The sequence below is a fragment of the Venturia canescens genome, chromosome 3, assembly GCF_019457755.1.
Source record: "Venturia canescens isolate UGA chromosome 3, ASM1945775v1, whole genome shotgun sequence".
Lineage (NCBI taxonomy): Eukaryota > Metazoa > Arthropoda > Insecta > Hymenoptera > Ichneumonidae > Venturia > Venturia canescens.
In genome coordinates this window covers 6,932,787-6,954,803 of record NC_057423.1, presented here as the reverse complement: position 1 = coordinate 6,954,803, position 22,017 = coordinate 6,932,787, and the positions used below count along the sequence as shown (strand labels likewise).

Sequence of the window (22,017 nt, the reverse complement as noted above, 5' to 3'; positions counted from 1 at the left end):
TTCACTTCATTTTCCTGTTAGAGAATCTTGTCAAGGACACTGCAGGATCTCAATCTTTCGTGTCCCCGATCACGATTCTTTCCTTTTTCTCTCCGACTTGCTCAGTGCATCGAAGCTTCCGAAAAATCTTTAAGCAACGCAGCTTTTGGATGGAAAGAGAATCCTCTCTCTCAGTCTCTTATCAAAGGGCTTTTATCGAAGGAAGTAGCAAATCCAACCTGAATCGTGTTTTCATCCAAGACGACGAGTTGCTGACATTTTCAACCATTTTTTCTCATACGAATGTTTATATATATTGGTGTGCGCAATTCTTCGATACTGTTTTCCGTACCGGAGCTATCGAGCTCGAGTTCGACCAAAAGAGCCCAGCTCCAACTTGTTCCAGAGTTAAACCGCGTTTGATTGGAGCTTCAAAGACGCAGCTCGATCTCCATGCTCGCCATTCATTTTCGATGGCCTGCGACACACTTCGGCTGTGTGAATACGCGTATTAAAAAATGGAATAAAAATCAAAAGTTATGAGAGAAAATAATCGTTGAGACGGACCTTCCGCATTTGGACACGATTCTCGTTGTGCGCCAATAGAATTTCCACGAACGAAAGCAGGAAGCAGAGAGTTTCCAACTTGCTGCTGATATGCGATATAATTCGTTGGATCGAGCTCAATCTGCATCATACACGGATGATAAAATTCCAGGAATTCGTAACACAGAGAACCTTCTCTGAATAAACATCTCATTATCAGTAGCCGGAAATGAGACTCGGGCAAATAAATCGGTTTCAGGCTCCTCGACAAACTGCCCTCGCTAGCGATACTGATTTATATTCCACCGTTACTTCCTAGTCAAGCTACGTAATTCAGCCACACTAACGACTCGTTTCTACTAAATCGAAATGTAAAAAATGCTCTCAACCTGGAGTCCTTCACTGTGAACTCAAATTGAGGAAAAAATGCCAAAACAACGGGACAATTAACATTTTTTCATCATCGTTCATCTCGAGATATTATTTGCTGCATATTTTTTCAACCTCCATTTCAATGATATGTAGATAAATTTTTTCCCCAGGCAAACTCTCGCTTCAGTATCATTGTTAGTAGCTTTTTCACCTTTTTTTGTCATTCACTTTTTTATTTGTACCGTTTGTTTTTAACCATTAGGGAATCGCAGCTGTGCTCACATCGCTCATTTCATGCGTGGTAAGTTTTTCTCTTCAGCGCCCGAAGACAGGACGCAAGTATAGCCGTTCCATCGCGAGCTCTTTCCTGCTCTTTTTCTATTTTCAATACAAAATACATTTTCTCGACATTTTCTTCGAACGAAATGTTTTCAGGGATGTTTTTCACGACTTTTTATCCCTCGAAAATCTTGAATAATATTCCGAAAAAACTCTCAACGATCTGAATGGAATCGCGATTATTCGAAATTCCTCAAAACCCGAGGATTTCGAAGTAGCGAATCGTGAGTAACAGCGAACGCAGTAAACCTGCTTTGACTTATCGTCGATCTGTTCTTACCCGTTATCACAGGTCTGAGACTGCGCTCCGAATGAAATTCGCACGTAATCAGCCGCTGCGGGGGAGAGCGTGGCGTGTGTACCTTGTGCGCTGCTGCACCAGTGAGCCGAGTGTCGTCTTGTCTCGTTTTCATTGTTGGTTTTGTGACCGAGCGTGTTTCGTAACGCGTGCGTAACAGCTTTTCTACCTCTCTCAAGCCTGCTCCCACGTTTCACTTTATTTCGCCGTGTCTGACTCGAGGGATCGTCGGGACGCGGGGACGGTATACGCGCGCGAGTGTCGAGCGGAGTTAATTACTTCACGTCACGAAACACGCGACGAGGATCGATCCTCCTTTGTCGCGGGTACACGAGTTATAGCACTCTGGCTCTGTGGCGCGGTCGGGCCATAATCAAAGTTTCCTCCTCCTTTTTCCTCCCTTTCCATTCCTTTTTAATCGTGTTCTCTTTGTTTTCATTTCACGTCGAATTCAGTCGTCCTCGAGTGCCAACCGCCCCTTTTTCGCCTCTCGATGTCGATGAGAATATATCGACTAATGATTTATCAGGATAACACAATCGGATTCAGACCTCCCTTTTCTCGGATGCCTTTTTCTCCGATTCGCAACTCCCATTCAAACATCCTATCAAATCTAATTATTTATTTCGTGCCAACTCCAAGAGAATCTCACGATTCAATGGAAATTCAAGCGTTCTTATTCGCCAGGTTTTCTCTCACTCGAAGTTCAAAAAAACTGAGGAAAATCGTTTCGAAGAGATTTTTCAAACTCGCGCGGGGAATTTCGTAGCTTCTTTTGAAAGGATTTTTCGAAAAATCAGCGCGTTTCAAAAGTCGAGAAAAAGGTGTGTTATTTATTCCTAATGACACTGCGCCGTTTTATGGGGACCCATCCCATAAAAACCGCGAGAGATAAGCTTCGACGAGACGCGTCGTATGAATAATCGCGCAGAAGTTTTGCCGTTATGAGTGAACAGACACGTTTATTTACGCGCGTCGCCGTAGGGAGGCAGCGATCGGAGGGATCGTTGGGGTGAACGTGCTGCCGGCGCTCATTATGTTCGGCTGGTGCGTCACTTGGGTCACGGAACGTGAAACGTTGATCGTGGATCGAGAATATGGAGAGCCGCCAACGAGGGTGGTGCGAGGAGCAACGTGTATTCGAATAGGATATTCGCATTAACGAGTTTTCCATATTTTCCTTTTTTTCGACTCTTCCGTTGCAGTGAAACGTGCTTTGTGGTTACCGCGGAAGCGTGAGCCGGGGCCGGCATTGGGAAAAACACGTGAGCGAATCGAACTGCAACCTTATGACAGCTGGAAAGATTCGACCAATGAATAATCGACGTTTGTATTCGTCCGTATTAATTAACCGGAGCGCGTTTGCTTTCAGGATTGGAAAACAGAGTCGAGTCCCCCTGACGCTCCAAGGTACTGGACAATGACCTTGGGAAATTTGGCTCTGAGGATCGTAAACAAAACCGCGAATCCCATAAACGATACGCTCCATTTGCCAGCCACCGTAACGCCGATCGTTGTGTGGATCTAAATTTCAATATTCCTTTTAATTATTCCCTTCGGCTTGCCCGAACATATATGAGACATTAATTCATGAAATTGAGCGTGAAAACGGTGTGTCCTCGCGCATCGAGCATCAGAAGTATCAATGATAAATTAAGCAAGTTCCAACTCGACATTTCCCCGGAGGCTCGATCTCCAGGGGTATTATTTCTGAGTAGAGCGAAAAACATTCTCATAACTTTTCGTCCTTAGGCAGTATAAGATTTTTTTGAATTTATGATCAAGAATAATGATCATTTGAGGTATTCCTTTCGCATGACAGAATTTTTCGGTGTCGCAAATTGGGGTACGCCAAATTCTGACTTATTCCTAACCTCTGAGAAGTCGCGGTTAGGAAAAGCTTCTGCTTCTGCCATTTTTCCCACTTCAATCGTTAACATCTTTTAAGGAGAGTGCATCACGAAATCAAAATAATCAGAATTTTATCAAATTTGGTGATAACATTCTTTGGCATCAAGTATACAAATACAATTTTTTTCAAATTTTTTTACCACATGGTTCTCGAATAATTGAGCGTTAAATCCAAGTTCTTATGCACGAGATTTATACCTGTACATATGTAAACTCTATGCTTATACACGTGAACTTTAGTGCTCAATTACTCGAGAGCTATGTGGTAAATCTAAAAAAATGTGTATCGTCTTATATATTTTTAAAGAATACATTTACCAAATTTTATGAAATTCTTATCATTTTGAAATTCTTTATATTTTTAACATGGTTTAGCATGGCAACATTGTCACGTCGCGATCCACCCTCCTTAAGCATTCGGCAACCCTTTATTTTTATCGTCGCTATGGATTCCTTAGATTTTTTTCTATCTGTGAGACAGCTCGTATCGGCAATTTAGAATTATTTAGTACATGAATTATTGAATAGAAATTTTGTGATGCGATGAAATCTTCATAAGCTCCCGTATTATAAATTTTACGATTAAATGTTCGATAACCTGACCTGAAATTTCGCAAATTTATTCGCATGCACTTTTACTTTACTGTAATTAAAAATCAGCTATTTGTAGAATATTCGGGTTCGTGAGAGGAATACCTTAATCGGAACGAATTTATTTTTATTCCCACTATTTTTCACACCTCAACCTGGTGATTTACACTAGATTTTTAACGCTCGTTGCAGTAAAATTCGAATTGTCACGAGCCAAGAGCGATGAATGTCGTCGAATCGAGCAAACTTTTTCGTTTTTCCATGCCAAATTTTCCAATACTCAAAGTACTAACGTCCGTAGATGCATCGACTTTGAAGCGACTGCGATTATATTAATCAGCGATTGGATAGAAATACAAAACGAAATCAGAGACTATTCCGGATTTGATTCGTTCGAAGAGACGAATGGCTTCGAGTTATTCGGCTGTAAATTGGTCCAGGGTATGTAATGCGCGTCGGACTTCTCGGTCTCGTAATATTATATGACGTAATAGGGAAGCAGGAGAGTCTCGCAGAGTGCTGAAGCACGGGATAGAGTGAGAGTAAACGACTTCCACTTGGAATCTCCTCGCAGTACAGAAACTCTACCCTTTCCCTTGAAATGCTGTACACATGTGTGTGCGCGTATACACTGGAAGTCCTGAAAATGGCATTCGGGGCTGCGGAGAGGTTTTTCGTCGAGGATTCTCAGGAGGAAAGAATTCGTAATGTGTTTTTTTGAAGAATTGATTCCAGAGGGGATTGATGAATCGTTGGAGCGATCGAGCGGGGCGATCGACAGGAGAGAAGTTTTAAAAAAGCCTCGACTCGACCCTGCGGCTGTGCCGATAGTCCCTTCGGGCACTTTTCCCAACTCGAAGCTCCATTACCGTTTCTTAGCTAATTAATGTTAATTATTATCTCGCCAAGGGTCTTTCGGAAAACAAAATGGCTGCGGACTCGAAACTTTCCTATTGAAAATCCCCCCGAGCTCTCGATGTTCGAGCAAGTATTCCGGGGACCCCCTGTATGTCTCTTTTTCCGTATTTACACACGTATACATACGCCCTTCGAGGAAGCCGGGCTCTCGGCTTTTCGCCAACAGCCTAATTATTCCTGGCCCGTTAAACCCGTTTAGTACATCGATTTGGCACTATACTACCCATATTATTCGACATACTGTGCGCCATCGGAGCGCTCTGTAGTCTCAGAGTACATTGAACGTGATTCGCTGGGCCGTCCTGGGAGTTTCTCTCCGGCGAGGGCGTCGAGGGGCGAGCATATTCGTGAGAGCTAATTTCTAGAATTTTAACTCGACCATTTTTCGAATGAATCCTGTCGTATGTTTGAGGATGGAAAAAGGTTAATTTGACGGAAGTGGAAGCTGGTTTTGGCCTCGATAGCCCTGAGCCACCTGAGCACTTTTACCGACCTCATCATATGCGCCGTCTACGGGAATTGCGATCCGATCCTCGACGGGACGAATCGTCGTTTAATCTCTTTATTTATATATACTCAGCGTACATCGAGCTCCGCGCGCCGCTTGCCCTTTCCCATCTATTTCTCTTTCTTTCCCTCTTACTCGATCTCTCGAGGTTGAAAATGGATTGGATAAATTCTGTACAGCACACCGATCGCGACCCCGGAGAAACCGGGCGAAAGAAGAGACGGAGAGAGCGAGTGTTTTCTCCCCTGGCCCCGAGCCTTCACGGAAAGCGAAATGAAACACAGTGAAACGACGAAGACGGATAAACTCGATCGATCCTTCGCGTTTTACACCGCATAATTAATTTGGAGTACGCAGCTTCCTCCTTGGCAGGGCCTATCGCAATTAATCGACGTGACACGTAAGTGTTGCCCCGGTTTTCTCCAATTCCCGTTTCTTTTAAATTCTCACCTGAAAGCTGAAAGCAGTACTGCATTTATCAGATTTCCCTCGCGTAAAACGCGCGAGTAGTTCTTGTTGGGAAAAGTTTTTTTCGTCCTATCGCAACGCTTCGCTTCATTGAAATTTGTGCGCGAATTCAAATGCATCTTTCCGCTATCGAGGGTACGGATTGTGGCTGGAAAAATAAAATTCTTCCATGTAAAATTCTTCCTTCCGTGGATGCGTATTTACAGGATTACACCCCTACGGAAAAGAGCGAATATCCAGTTTCACTGACACTTTCATCAAATATTTTCTTCCCTTTTTACCACGGGAACAACGCTTCGCAAAAAAATGTGAATAAAAATGTACATAAACAAAGGGTTGACGAGAAAAAGAATCTCGCCCGTGCTCGCGAGTAAAGAAAAAATGGTTATAGGAATGGATATGCCGGATGCTTTTTCCATTCGTTGCGCTACATTTTTCCTCTTGCTAGTGTATTTTCCGTGCACAAGATGAAAAGGAGCACACGTTGTCGTTTATGGTGTTGCTGCGCATGGCTGAACAAGCAAATATATCCGGATCGTGAGTTCCGCTCCGTTGCGGTCATTGTTTAACATACCAATCGATATATCAAGAGCTACATCTCCGTGTTCACCTCCAGGCATTTTCCTCGATGTTCTATAAGATACGGAAAAATACGGCTGAGCGAACTTCGGCAAGGATTGCGTCACCTACTTTTTGAGAAAACGGTGCATCCGTGTCGCTCGGTTTCGACACCGGCAGGAGGAAAGAGAGCATAAAATGTCCTTTTTCTCGCAAGCTCCTCAAAAAACCTCTAATTATCATGCCGTAAGAGGCACGTGCACGGGCACGAGTTAAGTGGCAGAAACGAGCCAATTTATCGCGACGACAAAACACCGTTGAATTTTTCCAGAGTCTTGAAAAAGCTGGATTGCTTCGAGCTCGCGGGAAGCCTCATAAAAACACAAAATCTATCCGAACTCACGAAAGCTCTGACAAGAAAGTCAAACAAACTGTAACAATGCATTTTTATTTAGCAACTGCGATTTCGTATTTTGTAGATCAAAAATAGTTATGGACAAAAATAAATCTCACAGGAATCTCTGGCTCTTCCATTCGTTTGAAAAAAATGAAATAAATTATGAAACGAAAGAAGCTCAAAAAATCATGGTTCATCCTCGGAGAGTGATCTGCGACGTTAATCGAGAATTAAAGATGTGTACACGCGAGACTGTAAAGAGTCACCAGGAAGAAAGTAAAAGATGAATCATCCCTGGCGACTTATTAGAATGCGGGTTATGCCACGTCTCATAAATTATTCACCTTATTCTCGCATAGCCAGTTGCCATCTTCCCCTCCTTCTTGTTGCTAATAACTTGATATATCAATAGAGTAACTGGGAGGAAGGCGGGACAAGATACACTCGATGAGGAGAACTCGACATGCAGCAGGCTCTGGGTAGCGATCGTGTTATTAAAATCATAATGTCTTAGCCTTTTTGTTGTCAAGTTGAAGCGACGAAGGCGCCAAGAAAGGATATTTTAGTCTCATCAACTCTCAAAGTCTTTGAAGATATTTTTAATAAAAGGCACAAAGGTAACGATCAATTTCCTGGGAGCTCGACAGTGGCTCTTTGAAGAAACAACTTTTCAGTCCAGGTCCAAAAATTCGTGTACAACAGGAAAGTGGCGTTCCATAAATCAGCGACAGATGTGATGAGTGAAAAACAAAGAGGAAATTCACTCGGTCTCTCGTCCCGTTGGCTATTAACCGTCGACTTTGCAGCTCATAAGCGATTTTCCCCGAGTGACAAAACCATGGAAAATGAAAATATTCGTTCCAGCGATGCCGGTACGAATGTAACTGAAAACTCATTGTTTTTGGGTACTTTTTGTACGCCACAACGCGAGTTCCCTCGCATTGTCTTCTACAGGAGTTCATTGCGAAATGGGATGGACGATTGAGATTCAATGGCAGAGCATGCTGGGCATGAAACGGACGAGTGTGTTGAGCGGTTGGTTCACCCTTGCGAGGACTTTCGTTTTCGACAAAATGGCCGAAACGGGGCATTTATTCGATGAACAATGAACAGTGCTTCCCGAGCTTTAACGAATCCAGAAAACACCGGGCGAAATTGGAAGCTCTTTTTTTCCCGGAGAACGATAACTCTGTAAGGTTCTGACATCGCAGAAGCATTCGCGTTTATTTTTTTCTGCAGCCTCTGCAATATCAAAGCTTCATGTAATGGCATAAGCACATTTCAGCACATACTTCCACGCCGAGGGAGTGAGTGAGAGTGTTGAAAATGAACGTCCTTCCCGGGATCCCTCATCCTTCCCAACTCTCCCTTCCCTCCGAACTTGCCGTTCTCTACTTCATCCCTTTTCCCCTGCTAATTTGCATTGAGATAACCGTCCGCTCGCCACACTATATCAGACAGAATAATCTACCGAGCCTCGAAGCTTTCGGCTCGCCTCTGCTTCTCCATTTCTCATAAACTGGGCGTTATGCATCCAGCATGGACAACAAATTGTAACGAGCAAAGTTCATTGTCACAACGAGCTTAAGACCGCTCTGCCCGAAACAAATATCTCTGCGGAAAACTATTAAACCCTCTCCCCTCCCCCGCGTTCCTCTTTCCTCATTTCCAATGTCCAAATATACACTTTTGACGAAATTCGTGACGCGATTTTATTGTTTTCACCTTCGTTTTGACTCGCGCAGCAGCTCCCGAACGTGAATCAATGTCATTCGGCGTTACGGACGGCCTTGTGGATAGATTGGCCAATGCTTAGTGGGATTTTGCATTAGCGACTCGTCAGCTGATCAGAATATGTCGCTATTGCTCGGCGTATCATTTAATTAACAGAACGTTGTTTGGCCAAAGTTATCGTGAGTAAATGGAGATTAATTAATGGTCGTTGGGCGTTAGATCGAAGCGTTTGCACTTAGCCGCGCGCATACTCCGCACCCGCTACGTGTTCATCTGTGACGAGAGACTCATCAATTATGGACGAGGGAAATATACGGGAATCCCCGCAGGTATACTCGCAGAAGCTCACTCTCGTCTCTCCGTATGTGTATATTTATGGCTCCGCAGAAACCCCGTCTACGGGGTGTTACATCGGGAAAATTTTTCGCATCGATGTGCAGGTGGGAAGCGTTTTAGCGAGGAATCTGCTCAACGGCTATTTCGTGGCTTCGAGGCCTCGACGAATTTTAAAAATCGTTCCGAGCTCCTCGCGAGAAGAGGTGAGAGTTTCCGCCGATGGAATCGGAGTGATCAGAAAGTGTTGGAAGTTCAACTTAGAAATTTTCACCCCCGAGAGTTCGAAAGGTTGGGACTGTACACGGAGCAGGTTTTTTGTCGAATGGAAAGCTCGCCGGAGCGCGTGTTCTACACTGCGGAACAGTATGTAAATCGTTTAAATGTTTTCTGTCGGTTTTGTCGTTGGCTGACAACGCGCGTTTAAATGAATTCAGCAACACGACCATTTGGAGAGTTCGAATGGACGGGGGAAAGGAGCGGTTTCGGAGCTTAAAAACGCACGTAACTTCTCGCTGTCATTCGTTGTTCGCTCGGCTATTACCGATTATTCATTCACGCGCTGTCACGCGTGCATGCGGCCGATTCCTCTCCTACTTTTACAAGCTCCCGAACGCGGTGCCGTTCTCTCTCCGCCGCAATCCCAAATGCACGAGCGTAAGTGAGATCCGCTTGTCCGTATAGTTCGGCTGCGGTGGACTTTTCAAATTCGAGCTTAAACGAGTGGCCGACAAGTGCGGCAGAGGTCGGGTGTTGTTTTTTGCGAATTAACTCGCTTTTAACTACCCGAAAAAGCCTCGGATTCGCCCGCCCGCTTCGCGTCATTGCGATCGCAATCAGCGGAAAGTAGCAACTGCGCATCGCGAGGCGCAATTTCCAAACCCGAAATTCGTTGCAGCTCTCTGTCATTTCGCTCTTGACGAGTTTAAAGCGGCTGAGGGAGCCGGCAGGAGAAACTCGCGGGATGATTACATTCCTAATGGGACACGAATAAACCGAGCAGGAACTCGCGACGGTGGAAACAGCTCCCATTGAAGAACGTCGATTAGGAAATGAACGAGAGGGAGATACCGATACCCGAACTCCTGTCGGCGCGCACAAGATGGCAACGATCCCAATGTTTGAACACACGTGCGCCGTTAATCTCGCTTGAGAATAACTCACCCCCAGGCTCGCCGGCCTCCACCGGAGAATGGAAGGGCGAGGAACAAACGTTATGCTTCCGGAGCTCATTAAACACTTGGGAATTGTAAAGTATTGGAATAATCGAGATGGCGATTCACGCGGCAAGAATATTAGGGAAAAAATACATTAGTCGAGGTAGGAAAAACGTTGCTTGAAAGGTCCTGTTCCAAACTCTTGTTTATTCGACATAAAATGCCTCATGCATAAAGCGAGAATCCACTTCATCTTGGATTCTCTCGCTTATCTCGCCACTCGCCATACCACTGGAGGCACAAGTGTTTTCTCGTCGCGGGGGTGCTTTTGTGCTGTGAGAAGCGTGAGTGTACACAACGATGTGAATATGCGGAATGCACGTGACACACGGCGACGCTGTTATAATGAGGGAATCCCAGTCATGCATCGTTGGAATCATTCATGGAGAAGTTTCAGGCGGCAGAATATTTCCAACGTACGGTTTACCAGTTTCCATTGAAACTGGTAAACCGTGAACGAGCCTAGAATCCGCCAAATTCTTTGTTCTTTAATTGCAAGAGTTTCAATGCTGACGCCTTTCACGGGCCAATTCGTCATACGTTTGTTACTGAAACAGATGTCGGTGTGAAAAGTGTAAATGGGGCAGCAGGCTTCATTCGCATCGTGATTCCATCCGATTCGTGTTTACGAGCATAATAATTTAATGATTAACGATGATGAATACGCCAGCGGATATATATTCTCCGGGCAGGTAAGAAGTGGAACAAGAGCGAGGAAAGATCTCTGGTGACTCAGCGAAAGAAGTAATGGAAGTGCCACGACGAAAGGATGAAGTGCAAAAATAGAGAAAGACAACCGTCCTTGTCGACTCGGAGACGTTGTCGTCCCTGTCGATGAGAGTACCTCGTCGTCGTCACCGTGAGGATTTTAAGATTCCCAAGAGGGCGTCCCACTCTAGCAAAGATGTAGAGGGCTTGACTCGCTCGTAACAGTGATGGCTTCGCGATGACGTGACAGACTCTTTTCCGCCACTCTCCGGATGGCTATTACGCGTACAGAGTGTCTCAAAAGTCGCGCAGGCATTACCAGCATCCGGAGGATCAGCGATTCCCCAAAATCCTGAAAAAAGTGCCGAATTTCCTCCCCTTCGATGCGTTTTTGTTGAAAACTTTTTTTTTTTTAGTGTTCGACTAATGCGGAGTTCGACTAATTATTAATTGACAGAGCCGGCTCCCGACGTCTTACGGCGGCTCATTTTTTCAAATCTCAACAGTCCCATTGTAACGCTGATGAGGCGTTAAAAACCGGGCCTCGATTCTCATAAATTTCTCACAATCCTTGAAAGCTGAGAGACTCTTTTCAGGATGGAGTCGAGTGCTGGACGATACAAAAGAGCCTCAGGAATGGGGAACGAACGAGGCAAAGGACGAAAAGTTTTACAGAATGTGATGGACGTTCTGAGGATTCAGTGTAATGGAATAATTGATGAGCCATTTGCTAGGATAATGAATTTGGAGGATTCACAAAAAATGTCCATGGAAGGGCCAAATCCGTGATTACTGCAATCCCAAAAATGACGTTTTATTATATTTAATTACAAGTTTCATAACTCCACTTAGGATTGGATACAATTGCTACGGAATCCACTTCATAGTCGTATTTTATATAATTTAGAACGTTTGTAATTATCGAAGAAAATGTTGATTTGTTATTGGCACGTGATTTTAGGCTAAGGAGGCAGAGTTTGCTGGCTAATCTGAGCGTAAATTTGCAGAACGTTTCTGAGGAATACTCACGTAATCCTCAGAGTGTTGGGGCGGGTCAGAGAAAAGTCTGCCACTTAAGTTTCAGCGGAAGCGGGCTGGCTTAGGAATAATTCAGTCCCCGGTAAACTCTGGGGAACTTTTGTGAGATCATGTAAATTGAGCTATAAAACTGATGTCGTAGGAGAAGATTTTTGAGGCTGTTGATCGTGAAACTGATAAGCGAGACCGAAAAAAAAAAAACAAAACTGAAGATAATTGGCACTGAGCGAGTGTGGCGAGAAACCCAAACGATGACATAATTTTTCATTTCTACGACATTCATAAATTTATAGTCGTATCTGTCGAGTTGAACTATTCGAACTGGTGACACTGAAAAGTGATGGATCCACGATTTTTCGTTGGGCGCGTATCGAGAGGTGAAATAGGCAGAGGGATTGGCGAGCGAAATTTTGTCGTCGGCTCGACTCATTTGTTTAGCGAACGTTTATCACGAGATCGTGCCCGGAGTTTGGGTGCTCGAGGGATGAACGGTACTGGATTTAACCCATTGTGCCTGAATACGACGAGCTAGACGTTTCTATTTTGAAGCTGAAAGAGAAAAAGAGAGAGAAAGAGAGTTGCCATTGTTTACGATCGCGCGTATCACCCGACTACGGTATCCACGCTCTGTCACGAAAACTATACATGAACCAGGGAAGAGAGAGAGAGAGAGAGAGAGAAAAGGGGGATGAGAAATAAATAGGGGAGGGGGTGAGGGAGAGTGAACGCTGGATTCGGTAAAACGGTCAGTCACAATCAGTCGGGGCCACACACCAGTTTTGACCGGAAATGTGAGCGTGACATTTCTTTCTTTCTCGTTTTTTCTCACTTGATCCGAAAATCCCTGAGCCGCTGAGATTTTTGTGTCGACGGATAATGGAAGATTTAGCCCTGCGCCAATACGCGTGAAATGCCTTTGTTGTTTTCATCAGCATGGCTTTTTACCGGAAATTGAATTTGAATAACTTTTTGTTTGGCACAATCTATTCGCCATTGTTATGCTCGCACCTGACACGGATACCGAAGGCTTCAAAAGGGTTTAATTTAAAGTTTTCGTAAAATTCAAAACAACAGAGGCCACGGAACGGCCGTCAGTAAACTCAGCGGAGATTTTCTCAGGCAGTAGCACAAAAAGCTGACACGAAAATTGTAAAAAAATTGATTGATGGAAATCCTCGTTTTCTCTCTCTTCAAAGCAGCATCGCGCTTCAAAGCGTTAAACGCGCACGGAGGTCGACGAAAAAATTCCCGCACATTTACATCGACATAGTTAAGCGTTACTTCACTTTGTTCCGCTATTTTTCCATGTGCTTTTCATCACATACCTCGACGGAGGAGGAGGAGGAGGAGGAGACAGAGAAAAGAGAACAGAAAGGAAGTAGTGAAAGAAGAGAAGCACGGGGAAAAATATAAATTGCAACGAGTCCAACACTCCGGGGCAGTATACGCGCGGAGAGAACCGCGAATGAGTTCCCTACTTTCCGTTCTCTTTATTCATTTCCGCTTCCGCGAGACTAAAATAACCGTAAACGTTTCTTCGTTGAATTTTCGCTCACATATGCGCGGCGCATACAAACTGTGACCACTCACACGCACTTTTCATCCTCAAGAAATGCAAAACTCTATGCACTTCTCTAAAGGTTAGATAGAAAATTTCCGACTCTCCCCTTTTTTCTCCCTTTCCCGACGCGCGATTGTCTTCTTCACAAAACTCCCTCTCCCTTCAGCCATACCTTGGCAGCCTTTTACCTTCATTTCCCAGTACGATAAAGCTATGCTAAACTCTGTTTTCTCACGAAGAATCTCTGGGAGCTGGCGAAAAAGTGTGCGATCCCCGAGTGAGAAAGTTGAGGGAAGGATCGAGGCATAAAGCACCGAGGCTGTGGAGCCTCCTGAAGAGAGTTGACGTCCCGGGTGCTTTTGTTCCTTATCCCGCAATCCTACATGTTGAGTCTCGAAGAAGAGCACAACGAGGAAGCAGGCGAAGATAAGAACAAAAAGGCGATATCTGTTGGCCAGACATACTGAAACAAAAGTCCAAATATTCACTCACCACTGCGAGGATCGACACGAAATGCTGCACCAAAGTTTTTCGACTTTCTTTTCGAGCAATTCCATAAAAAATGACGCATATCAAACTTCTGTTTGTAATCGTAGTTGGTAGATGATTCCCAAAAGGCTCGCATTCTCCCGAGCAAAATCTTCAGCAACTTTTGTTTCCTCGTAACAGTTTCGCTTGCCAATCGATCATTAATTTTTACAAAAAATGTTCGTTCGAAAATTCGTGCAAATGCCACTATTATAAAGCATATCCAACGAGAAGAGTCGCTTATCTCTCGTTGTGCGGTGAGGATAAACCTCGTAGAATTTGGGAACGCATAACAGGCTGATAAATCAAGTTGGCCTTTATCGGTTTTCTCTCTTTGAGGATAGTGCACACACACACACACACACACACACACACGTGGAAAGGGAGGTCGAGGGGAGGGGGGGGAGCTATTGGCTCGGTGGAGTGGAGAGTCTCATCGGCTTTTGCCTCGGGGAAACTTGTGCCCACTATTTATCGATTTAACAGAACTAACCTGGCACGCAAAGTGCCTGCGCGACGTGAAACTTTCCCGCCAATACTCTCGTCCTGCACTACTGCGAGGTCCTCAGTTCATCGATGTATACATGCATAGAGAGAGGTGTGTACGTATATCTATTAGACATTTTACGTAAGAGATTTTACCTAAGTACAGAAATACAAGGACGAAAAGCTTGGAACATAGAAGCTTCGGGGATAAGCATTGGGGAAGGGAAGAAGAGAACGAAGAGAAGGAAAAGGATGGAAACTGCTGGTTGCATGGAAAGCCAACAGCATCATGAGGAAAGTACAAGGAGACTCAGTGAGCTGGTGGGATATGGTACCAAATGCCTTGATCCGTGACTGCGCGATACCTTGGCTTAAACTGACGCACTTAAGTTAAGCTACGTGGCTGTTGCCTGTCTCATCTCCCAACGTTCTACTTCCCATTTCGAAACTTCACTCTCTTCTCTTTTCCTCTCCGTTTCCTGTCTCTTTCTCTTTCTCCTTCTCCCTATCGCTAATTCGCCGTCTCTCTCTTTTTCGGCTTGGCTCAATTCGCCTTCAACGTATCTGGCCTGCTCCCCATGGCCAACTTCCACGATACCCCAAAAGCTCCGGATATCCACTGAGTATACACTTGCCCCTCCGGACTGCAGCATCACCGGGTTACATCAGTGCGAGGAATTCAATCGACTCATGCTCTATGATTACTTTGTTTATTCGACGATTCACCAGTTTGTAGACCTTTATTGAAGCAACTGTGACGTAATGAACCGTAGGGGAGGAATAGGGGCGTCATGTTCTGCCGTCTCGAGGGATAGGGGTACGTTTATGAAAAACTTGTTTTCCTCAACGCTGTTAATAATGATATATTTAATGCAGGATTCTTCGACCGAAATCCCTCGTTTTTATTTTGCGTCGTCTACTTTTCGCGATGCGAAAATAATGCTCGTGTGCATTGCAGCATGGGACATTTGGTGTCCATTGAAAAGTTGAGGCATCCGACTCACCGGGCCCGTTTACCTGTGGCAACGACGTACCCAGTTTGAGTTTACGTTTTAGTTTTTTTCCGGCCCTTTTGTTATTACGTTCCGAAATGTCTTTTTTTTTTTCTATAAAAGTATCGAATTTTCTCACAGCAAGAGGAAAAGAGAAAGAGAAAATGCGAAGTCTTTCACGCTCCATTCACTGAAACACTTACGCGATGCGTCTTACCCAAGTCACGAGTTTCCTTAAGTGAGCCATTATTTTAATAGTGTCGCGAGACTTTTTCAATTACGTCTCTCGTAGCGACACACACGCGTAGTATGGCGGATAAATGTAATGTGAATGCTGAAGAACATGACAGAATGTTTACCCGCATGTAGGAGAGTCTCCACCTCCGGCCTTGGCGGCGTGTACTATTTTTTGTAGCCGCGCACGCTTTATTCCCACACGTACAGCACTTTTATATTTCTCTTCTTTGACGGTGGAATCATAAAGGCTTTATGGGCTTCTCGTCTGTACAAAGAGAAAGTGCTCGTTTGACGAGCTTTCGCGCTCGTATTTTCTTACAAGGACCACAAAATTTCAGCGCTGCCAGATTTCTGCTATAATCTGGCTTCGATTCAGTTGATTTCGGACCAGAATCCTCGGCCAGGGTCCGCTACTCACTTTGGTCAAGTTCTGAATTGCTCCTAACCGAGTTCGTATCAAGTTCAACAATAAACCGAAAGAAATTCCAAGCGGAGCTCCAACTTCGGACTCAAATCTCGTGGTTCCATTTCAATTACAATCATCATTCGTTCCACCGAAAGGTCAACCAAACCTTCGAAGACTCCTTCGAGGAACTTCCTGCCAATTAGCACTTGATCACTTCCTGATTGTACATTTTACTCGACGATCAAAGTCTCCTCAATTAATTCAAGTCTTTTCCTATATCTTTGGAAAGTGCCACAGACCGAAGTCACGACTGTTCGTTCGGTTACACCGGTCCAACGGTGGCGTTGTTTCCTCCCATTTTTACCACTCTGTCACCGGCTGTTACGAAATCCGCAAGTGATAGGAAAATCCTTGGGGTTTATGTATATCATCTGGCCAACATTATACAAAGACTCGGTGACAAGAGGAAAGCTCCTTGCGAGGCAAGCCATCGCAAGGACATGCTCGCATCATCATAAGCCGATATGTATACGTAACAGAGAGTGTAAGTATATTCATGATTTTCGTGATAGGTAGGAAAGCCCACGCGTAAAATCCGCGCGTGTGTTGCAAGTGCCAACGTCGGAGAACATGATGACAGGGCTTGACAAGAGCTCAAGACCCTAGATAAAGGTTCTTCCTGCGAAGGAATAATTTCGTCACGAGATTAAGGCGCGAATGTCGCGTCTACGAGGGCAACGTATTTAATTAGCTTTTAGGAAAGAGCGCTGAAGATGGGCAGCAGCAGCATTGTCTGTTCCAGCTGTCAGCACGACGAACCAAACTTTTTCGCCTGTGCACTGTCTCTCATTTAGGTAACAAAACTCTTGAGCCCGTGCACCGAATCAAAATAATTGTCACTCTTAAGGAGGGTGGATCGCGAAGATACAAAGTTGCCATGTTAAACCATGTTAAAAATATGAAGAATTTCAAAATTATAAGAGTTTCATAAAATTTGGTAAATGTATTCTTTCAAAATGTATAAGACAATATAAATTTTTTTAGATTTTTCTACCACAAAGCTCTCGAATAATTGAACACTAAAGTTCACGTGTATAAGCATAGAGCTTAGATACAAAAAATTTGAAAAAAATTGTATTTGTACACAAGATGCCGAAGAAGAATGTTATCACCAAATTTTATCAAATTCTGATTATTTTGATTTCGTGATCCACCCTCCTTAACTTCATCAACGTTAGGGGAAAGTGGGGGACGCAGGGTAAATACTGACATCGCGATATCTTCATATTCCGTAACCCCCACTTTTACGCACTTGAACTCATGCGATAGCCCGATCGATGCTTAGTGTACTCACATTGACCGATCATAAAATTTCGTACATTTTGACTTAATTTTCGCCTATACATTAAATTGATGAAACTACGGGATAAACGGTATCAATGTTATTTAAAAAATTAATTTAATATCCTTGCTCGACATAAGAATCATTAACGCAGTTATCAAACTTGGGCTTACCCTATTGTTTTTTAATTATTAATTAATTTGTGAAATTTCGCAGTTTAGGGTAATTTCGAATGGCTTGTTTGGGGGAATTCCGGACGCTCTGCTCTTATCCCATGTCGATCGATTTTTTTCTAATCTTAGTAACGTCGTAAATACATATGAAAAAAAACACCAACCAATGGCATCGAGTGCATAAATGTAGCAGGGAACAATGTGAAAAAAAAAGTTATTTTTGTTTTGAAAAATATGAAAATTCACGATCCGAAGACTGGGTTATGTGAATCGAGTGTGAAATGTGGGCTCACAAAGTTCCACAAGCGAAAGTACGAGTCGAAAATATGTTTGCTACATGTGTAGCAATTTCTGATGCAATCTAGATTCAGCCCAAGAATCATCGGGAATTACCTCGGAAGTTCGGGGTAAATCCGAATTTTACGGAGTGTTGTTTTTTGCTAAATATCCAGCAATTTTTTCATCTATTTCTTAAAATTTACATCGGTAATCATAAACAAGATATCAAGAGTAAAATAGATAGAAAACTTTATTTTTAATTTCATCACGTGATTGGTTATTAATAAATTTCCCTAGGCGGTCGGAATTTCCCCAATTTCCCCTATCACGAGTGTTTCAGGGAGAGTTTTGTATCGATTTTTCTCACTCAGTGACTCAATTTGCACGTTTACTTTGTAGACAAACTCCTGAAACCGTTGAAATTCGAAAACAAAACTTGTGCATAGAACATGTGCCAGCAGTAAAAAATGAAGCTTGTATTTTATCCTATTTTAGTAAGACTACGCATGGCGAAAAGTCGTTTTATATTTTACCTTATAGTTGGAGAGGTCTTCGACGACACAGGCGAGTATGGCTTCCCGACCCACCGGTACAGTCACGTTCGATATCGGCACGGTGAAGCTCGGTCCATCTGAAACACAAGGGACCCGCCTTTAGGTGAGCCATTCAGGATGTGTCTTGTCAGCAATATCCTAATACCCTCGCTCCCACTTTATATGTAGATATTTTATGAATATACAGGAAATGCAAGTTGTTTTTCGAAAAGGACACACCGTAAGAGGCAAAGGACGGAAATGGGGTGATATTCGGCTTCAAAGCTCCTCGTATAATCGAATAGTCAAGCCCATCGTACACGTGCACGCGGTAGGGTATAAATTCTCGGGTATACAGAGAGTTCCAAGAGTACGATTGACGCTTGGATCGTTTCCGAAATTTTTTGAGGATAATAGACTCGCGGGACGTTGAGTGCATGCCAATTTCCAGCCTCCTTTTTATCAGCCTGCGTGACTGGGCACGCCACCGATCCAGTAACCGAGTCGACGAGGTTGCTTCGGGATGAAAATGCCTGCGAAGTTTATTTTGTGGATTTGTGCAAGCCTGCAGGCTTGTTGAGCACGAATTTTGGGGGAGCCTGTAAAGAGATGCCGAGTACGAACGAGGAGTCTACAAGTTTTCGTGTCATCCAGGGGACGATAAAGTTCGAATAAAAAGACAGCATTGCGAAGGAGGTCAGAAAGTACGCGAGATCTCGTCTTCGCTCCATCAAGGCGCCAGGGCGCGTTGTAAAGAGAGGAAGACAAATAGAGGCAACCGGCAAAAGGTATGCGAGGTGAAAACCGATAAAAAGCAACAGCAGCTCCGTCCCCGCTAGCTCCGTCCAGCCCTTTCCCGTCCTCGTGAGTACGAAGGTCTAGTATTTTTCCCTCCCTCTTGATGACATCCGCGTCTTGATCTACCTCCGGTTTCACGAGGGCCCTCGTATTCACGATAGCCTTAGGCATCTCCACTTCAAAAAGCGCTGCTGACAAGAGACCACGAGCGAATTTAAGGCTCAGGATTAAGGAGGTACGTCACTGAGGCTATTTTATTTTGCTACTGAAGATTCGTTTTTAAGATGGTCATGTTTCGAGATGAATTTACTCGAGAGATCCTGAAGAATGGGAGTAAAAAAATCTGGCTCCGAAGGTCGTCAAATGGTCTCGCGCTGCTCCACTCCTAAGTTCTTTGCTTTCATCCGACGGCTTGGTACATCCGGTCGAGTGTTCTATCCGAGCGGAAGAAGACATTTGCCGGAGGTTGTATGACAGAGAGTGTGCGGAGAAGAGGATCAGCAGGACGAGGAAACGGGGGCTCTGAAGCAGAGGAGAGCAAGTAGAGAGGCGGCAGAGAAGAGGAAGGCGATGAAGAGGGTGCGGAGGAATGAGGACAGAGCCTCTCGCTGTGCGCCGCCGATAAGCACTGATCCCAATTACACGTTGGCGCGGAATTTCCGCGAGCTGAGCGGATCATGGATTATTGACTCCCATCCTGATTACTCGGATGGAGGCCTGTTACAATAGACCAACTCTCGATACACCTTAAGCCGTCGAACGACAGAAATCGAAATACTTGCTGTCCTCGAGCTCCCCCCTTGCTCGATCGAGCTTCTTCCCACTTTTTTGTTCCATCGAAACACTGCGTTATTCCATTTTCCACAGAGTCCTCATATAGATCCATCAATTGCGACTTTTCTCAACTCCCTTCTTAGAAATTAGATCAGCAAGGAAAACTTGCTATTTCCTATCCCACTTTCCCCGCACAGAAGCTCATTCAGTCGAGAAATTGTAAATTTTACCGAGAAGCCACCGCAGTCCTGAAATTTCCCGGGAGACTTCCCCCCTAACCTCGGAGATGAAGAGTTATCAGCGAAAAATGAAACATCCGGAGGAAAGAAAAGGATCAGAGACTTCCTAGGAGCCTGCTGTTGGCGTTGGAGATGGGAACGACAGAAACAAGATTTTCATCGTTTCGCTGGCACTACAATCATTCGTACGAGCTCACCAAAACAACCGTTAACAGCTTTCCATGCATAGAGTAACATGTCCATGTTCGATAATGGGTCCCGAGGTGACTTCCACTCACTAGTGCGCCGAGAATTCTCCATGTTTATTGAACTCTCTTTGAACCGAGTCGCAGCTAATTTTACTTCTGCTGATAGTTTGATCCCAACCACTGCAATGCGATACGATACTCCACGCAAAAGTAAACAATAATGTCCCCACTAACCAATAGTAGTCTGATGGAAGTCTGATGACCCGCTGTCATTAACCACCGCAGCACTTCATATCGAATTCCACAGAACGGATATTGCATATCGGTAACTTAATTGATGGAGGTTAATTTATGTTGATGTATGCAGGAAAACGTACGTTGGAAGCTCGATATTGACGCTGATATGGGAGGAAGATCTGAGAATCTCTTGTTGGGAATATTCCACTGTTGCTAAATGATCCTGGGCTTCCTGTGATACGAGAGATTTTGCTTGCGTGCGCTTTCCATTTGAGGTACGTAACCATGCAACAGAGTAAATAACTTGAGGTTTCCAAAGGGAAGTTGTAGTACAACATTAGTGAGCTGAGACGAGGCAGGATAGTATCGAATTTATAAGGTTTGTTTGAGAAATGGGATGCAGGTACAGGGAACAAGTGAAGCATCGGATACACGGAACGATAATGGTAGGGCGATGGTATCGGAGCTAGAAGCCATTGTAACGTTACCACCTTCGATCTGTTAACAGTATTTTGCCGACTGTACGACGCCGCATAAACGGATCATCAATTGCGAGTCTTTGACGATTGCCATCGAGATGCTACGTTCGATCTAAAGACCCAGCGACCCCCACGCTCCCACGACTTCTTTCTGCCCTATTCGTCATTCCACATCCTACGATATCGAGACCACGAAGGGGCAACGAGGAACAACGCCCTATCGATTACTGCGGTTCTCTTTGTTTCGATCTTCCACGCTCGTCCACGATGATTGGACTATTCCCATGGCACATGTAGCTTTGGATAATGAGCTCTTGCCTTCCTTGTAACCTCCGTCATAGCAAGCAGCTGAGTCAACCTGCTTCCAACGATCGAAAATTCATGCAGCTTTTCTACTCGCGAGGCTCTCCCGTAAAGGGCAACGTGGCACGTTGGAACTCCACTTCGCAAGTCCTGATTCCAGACCTTCCGATGTCACTCTTGGCAACACGAAGAAAACAGCGCCATTCGAGCTTGACTTGCGAGCCAGAGTGAGAGGCGTGGAAACGTTGTTCGTAATCGGTAAGTCTGTGATGATAATTGGGAAGACGCGTAATGGTCAGTTAGGAGGTATAATGGTGGTTCGAGATATTCCATAGTGCGGTTGGTACTTAGTGGTAACGATAAAGCGATTAGTCTTGGGTATTCGGGCGGGTCCGAGTAGTCCAAGCGACGTACTGTTACGCTGTATCTATATACGGAGGTATTGAACAACCGGAGGAAGATCGCCGCCGTCGTCGTCGTCGTCATCGTTGGGTGGTAGTTAGGAGCAAGCACGTATTGGGAAACACAATGGAACGGTACGCTGCAA

General features: G+C 44.5%; 1 protein-coding gene across 1 annotated transcript in view; it reads right to left on the bottom strand.

Moving 5' to 3' along the window:
- Positions 1-22,017, bottom strand: part of LOC122407441 (opioid-binding protein/cell adhesion molecule homolog) — a 116,829-nt gene that overhangs the window by 30,181 nt on the left and 64,631 nt on the right. Inside the window, exon 2 of the mRNA XM_043413647.1 lies at positions 18,453-18,550. Coding sequence (XP_043269582.1) covers positions 18,453-18,550 — 98 coding nt within the window. The remainder of the gene's footprint in view (positions 1-18,452; positions 18,551-22,017) is intronic.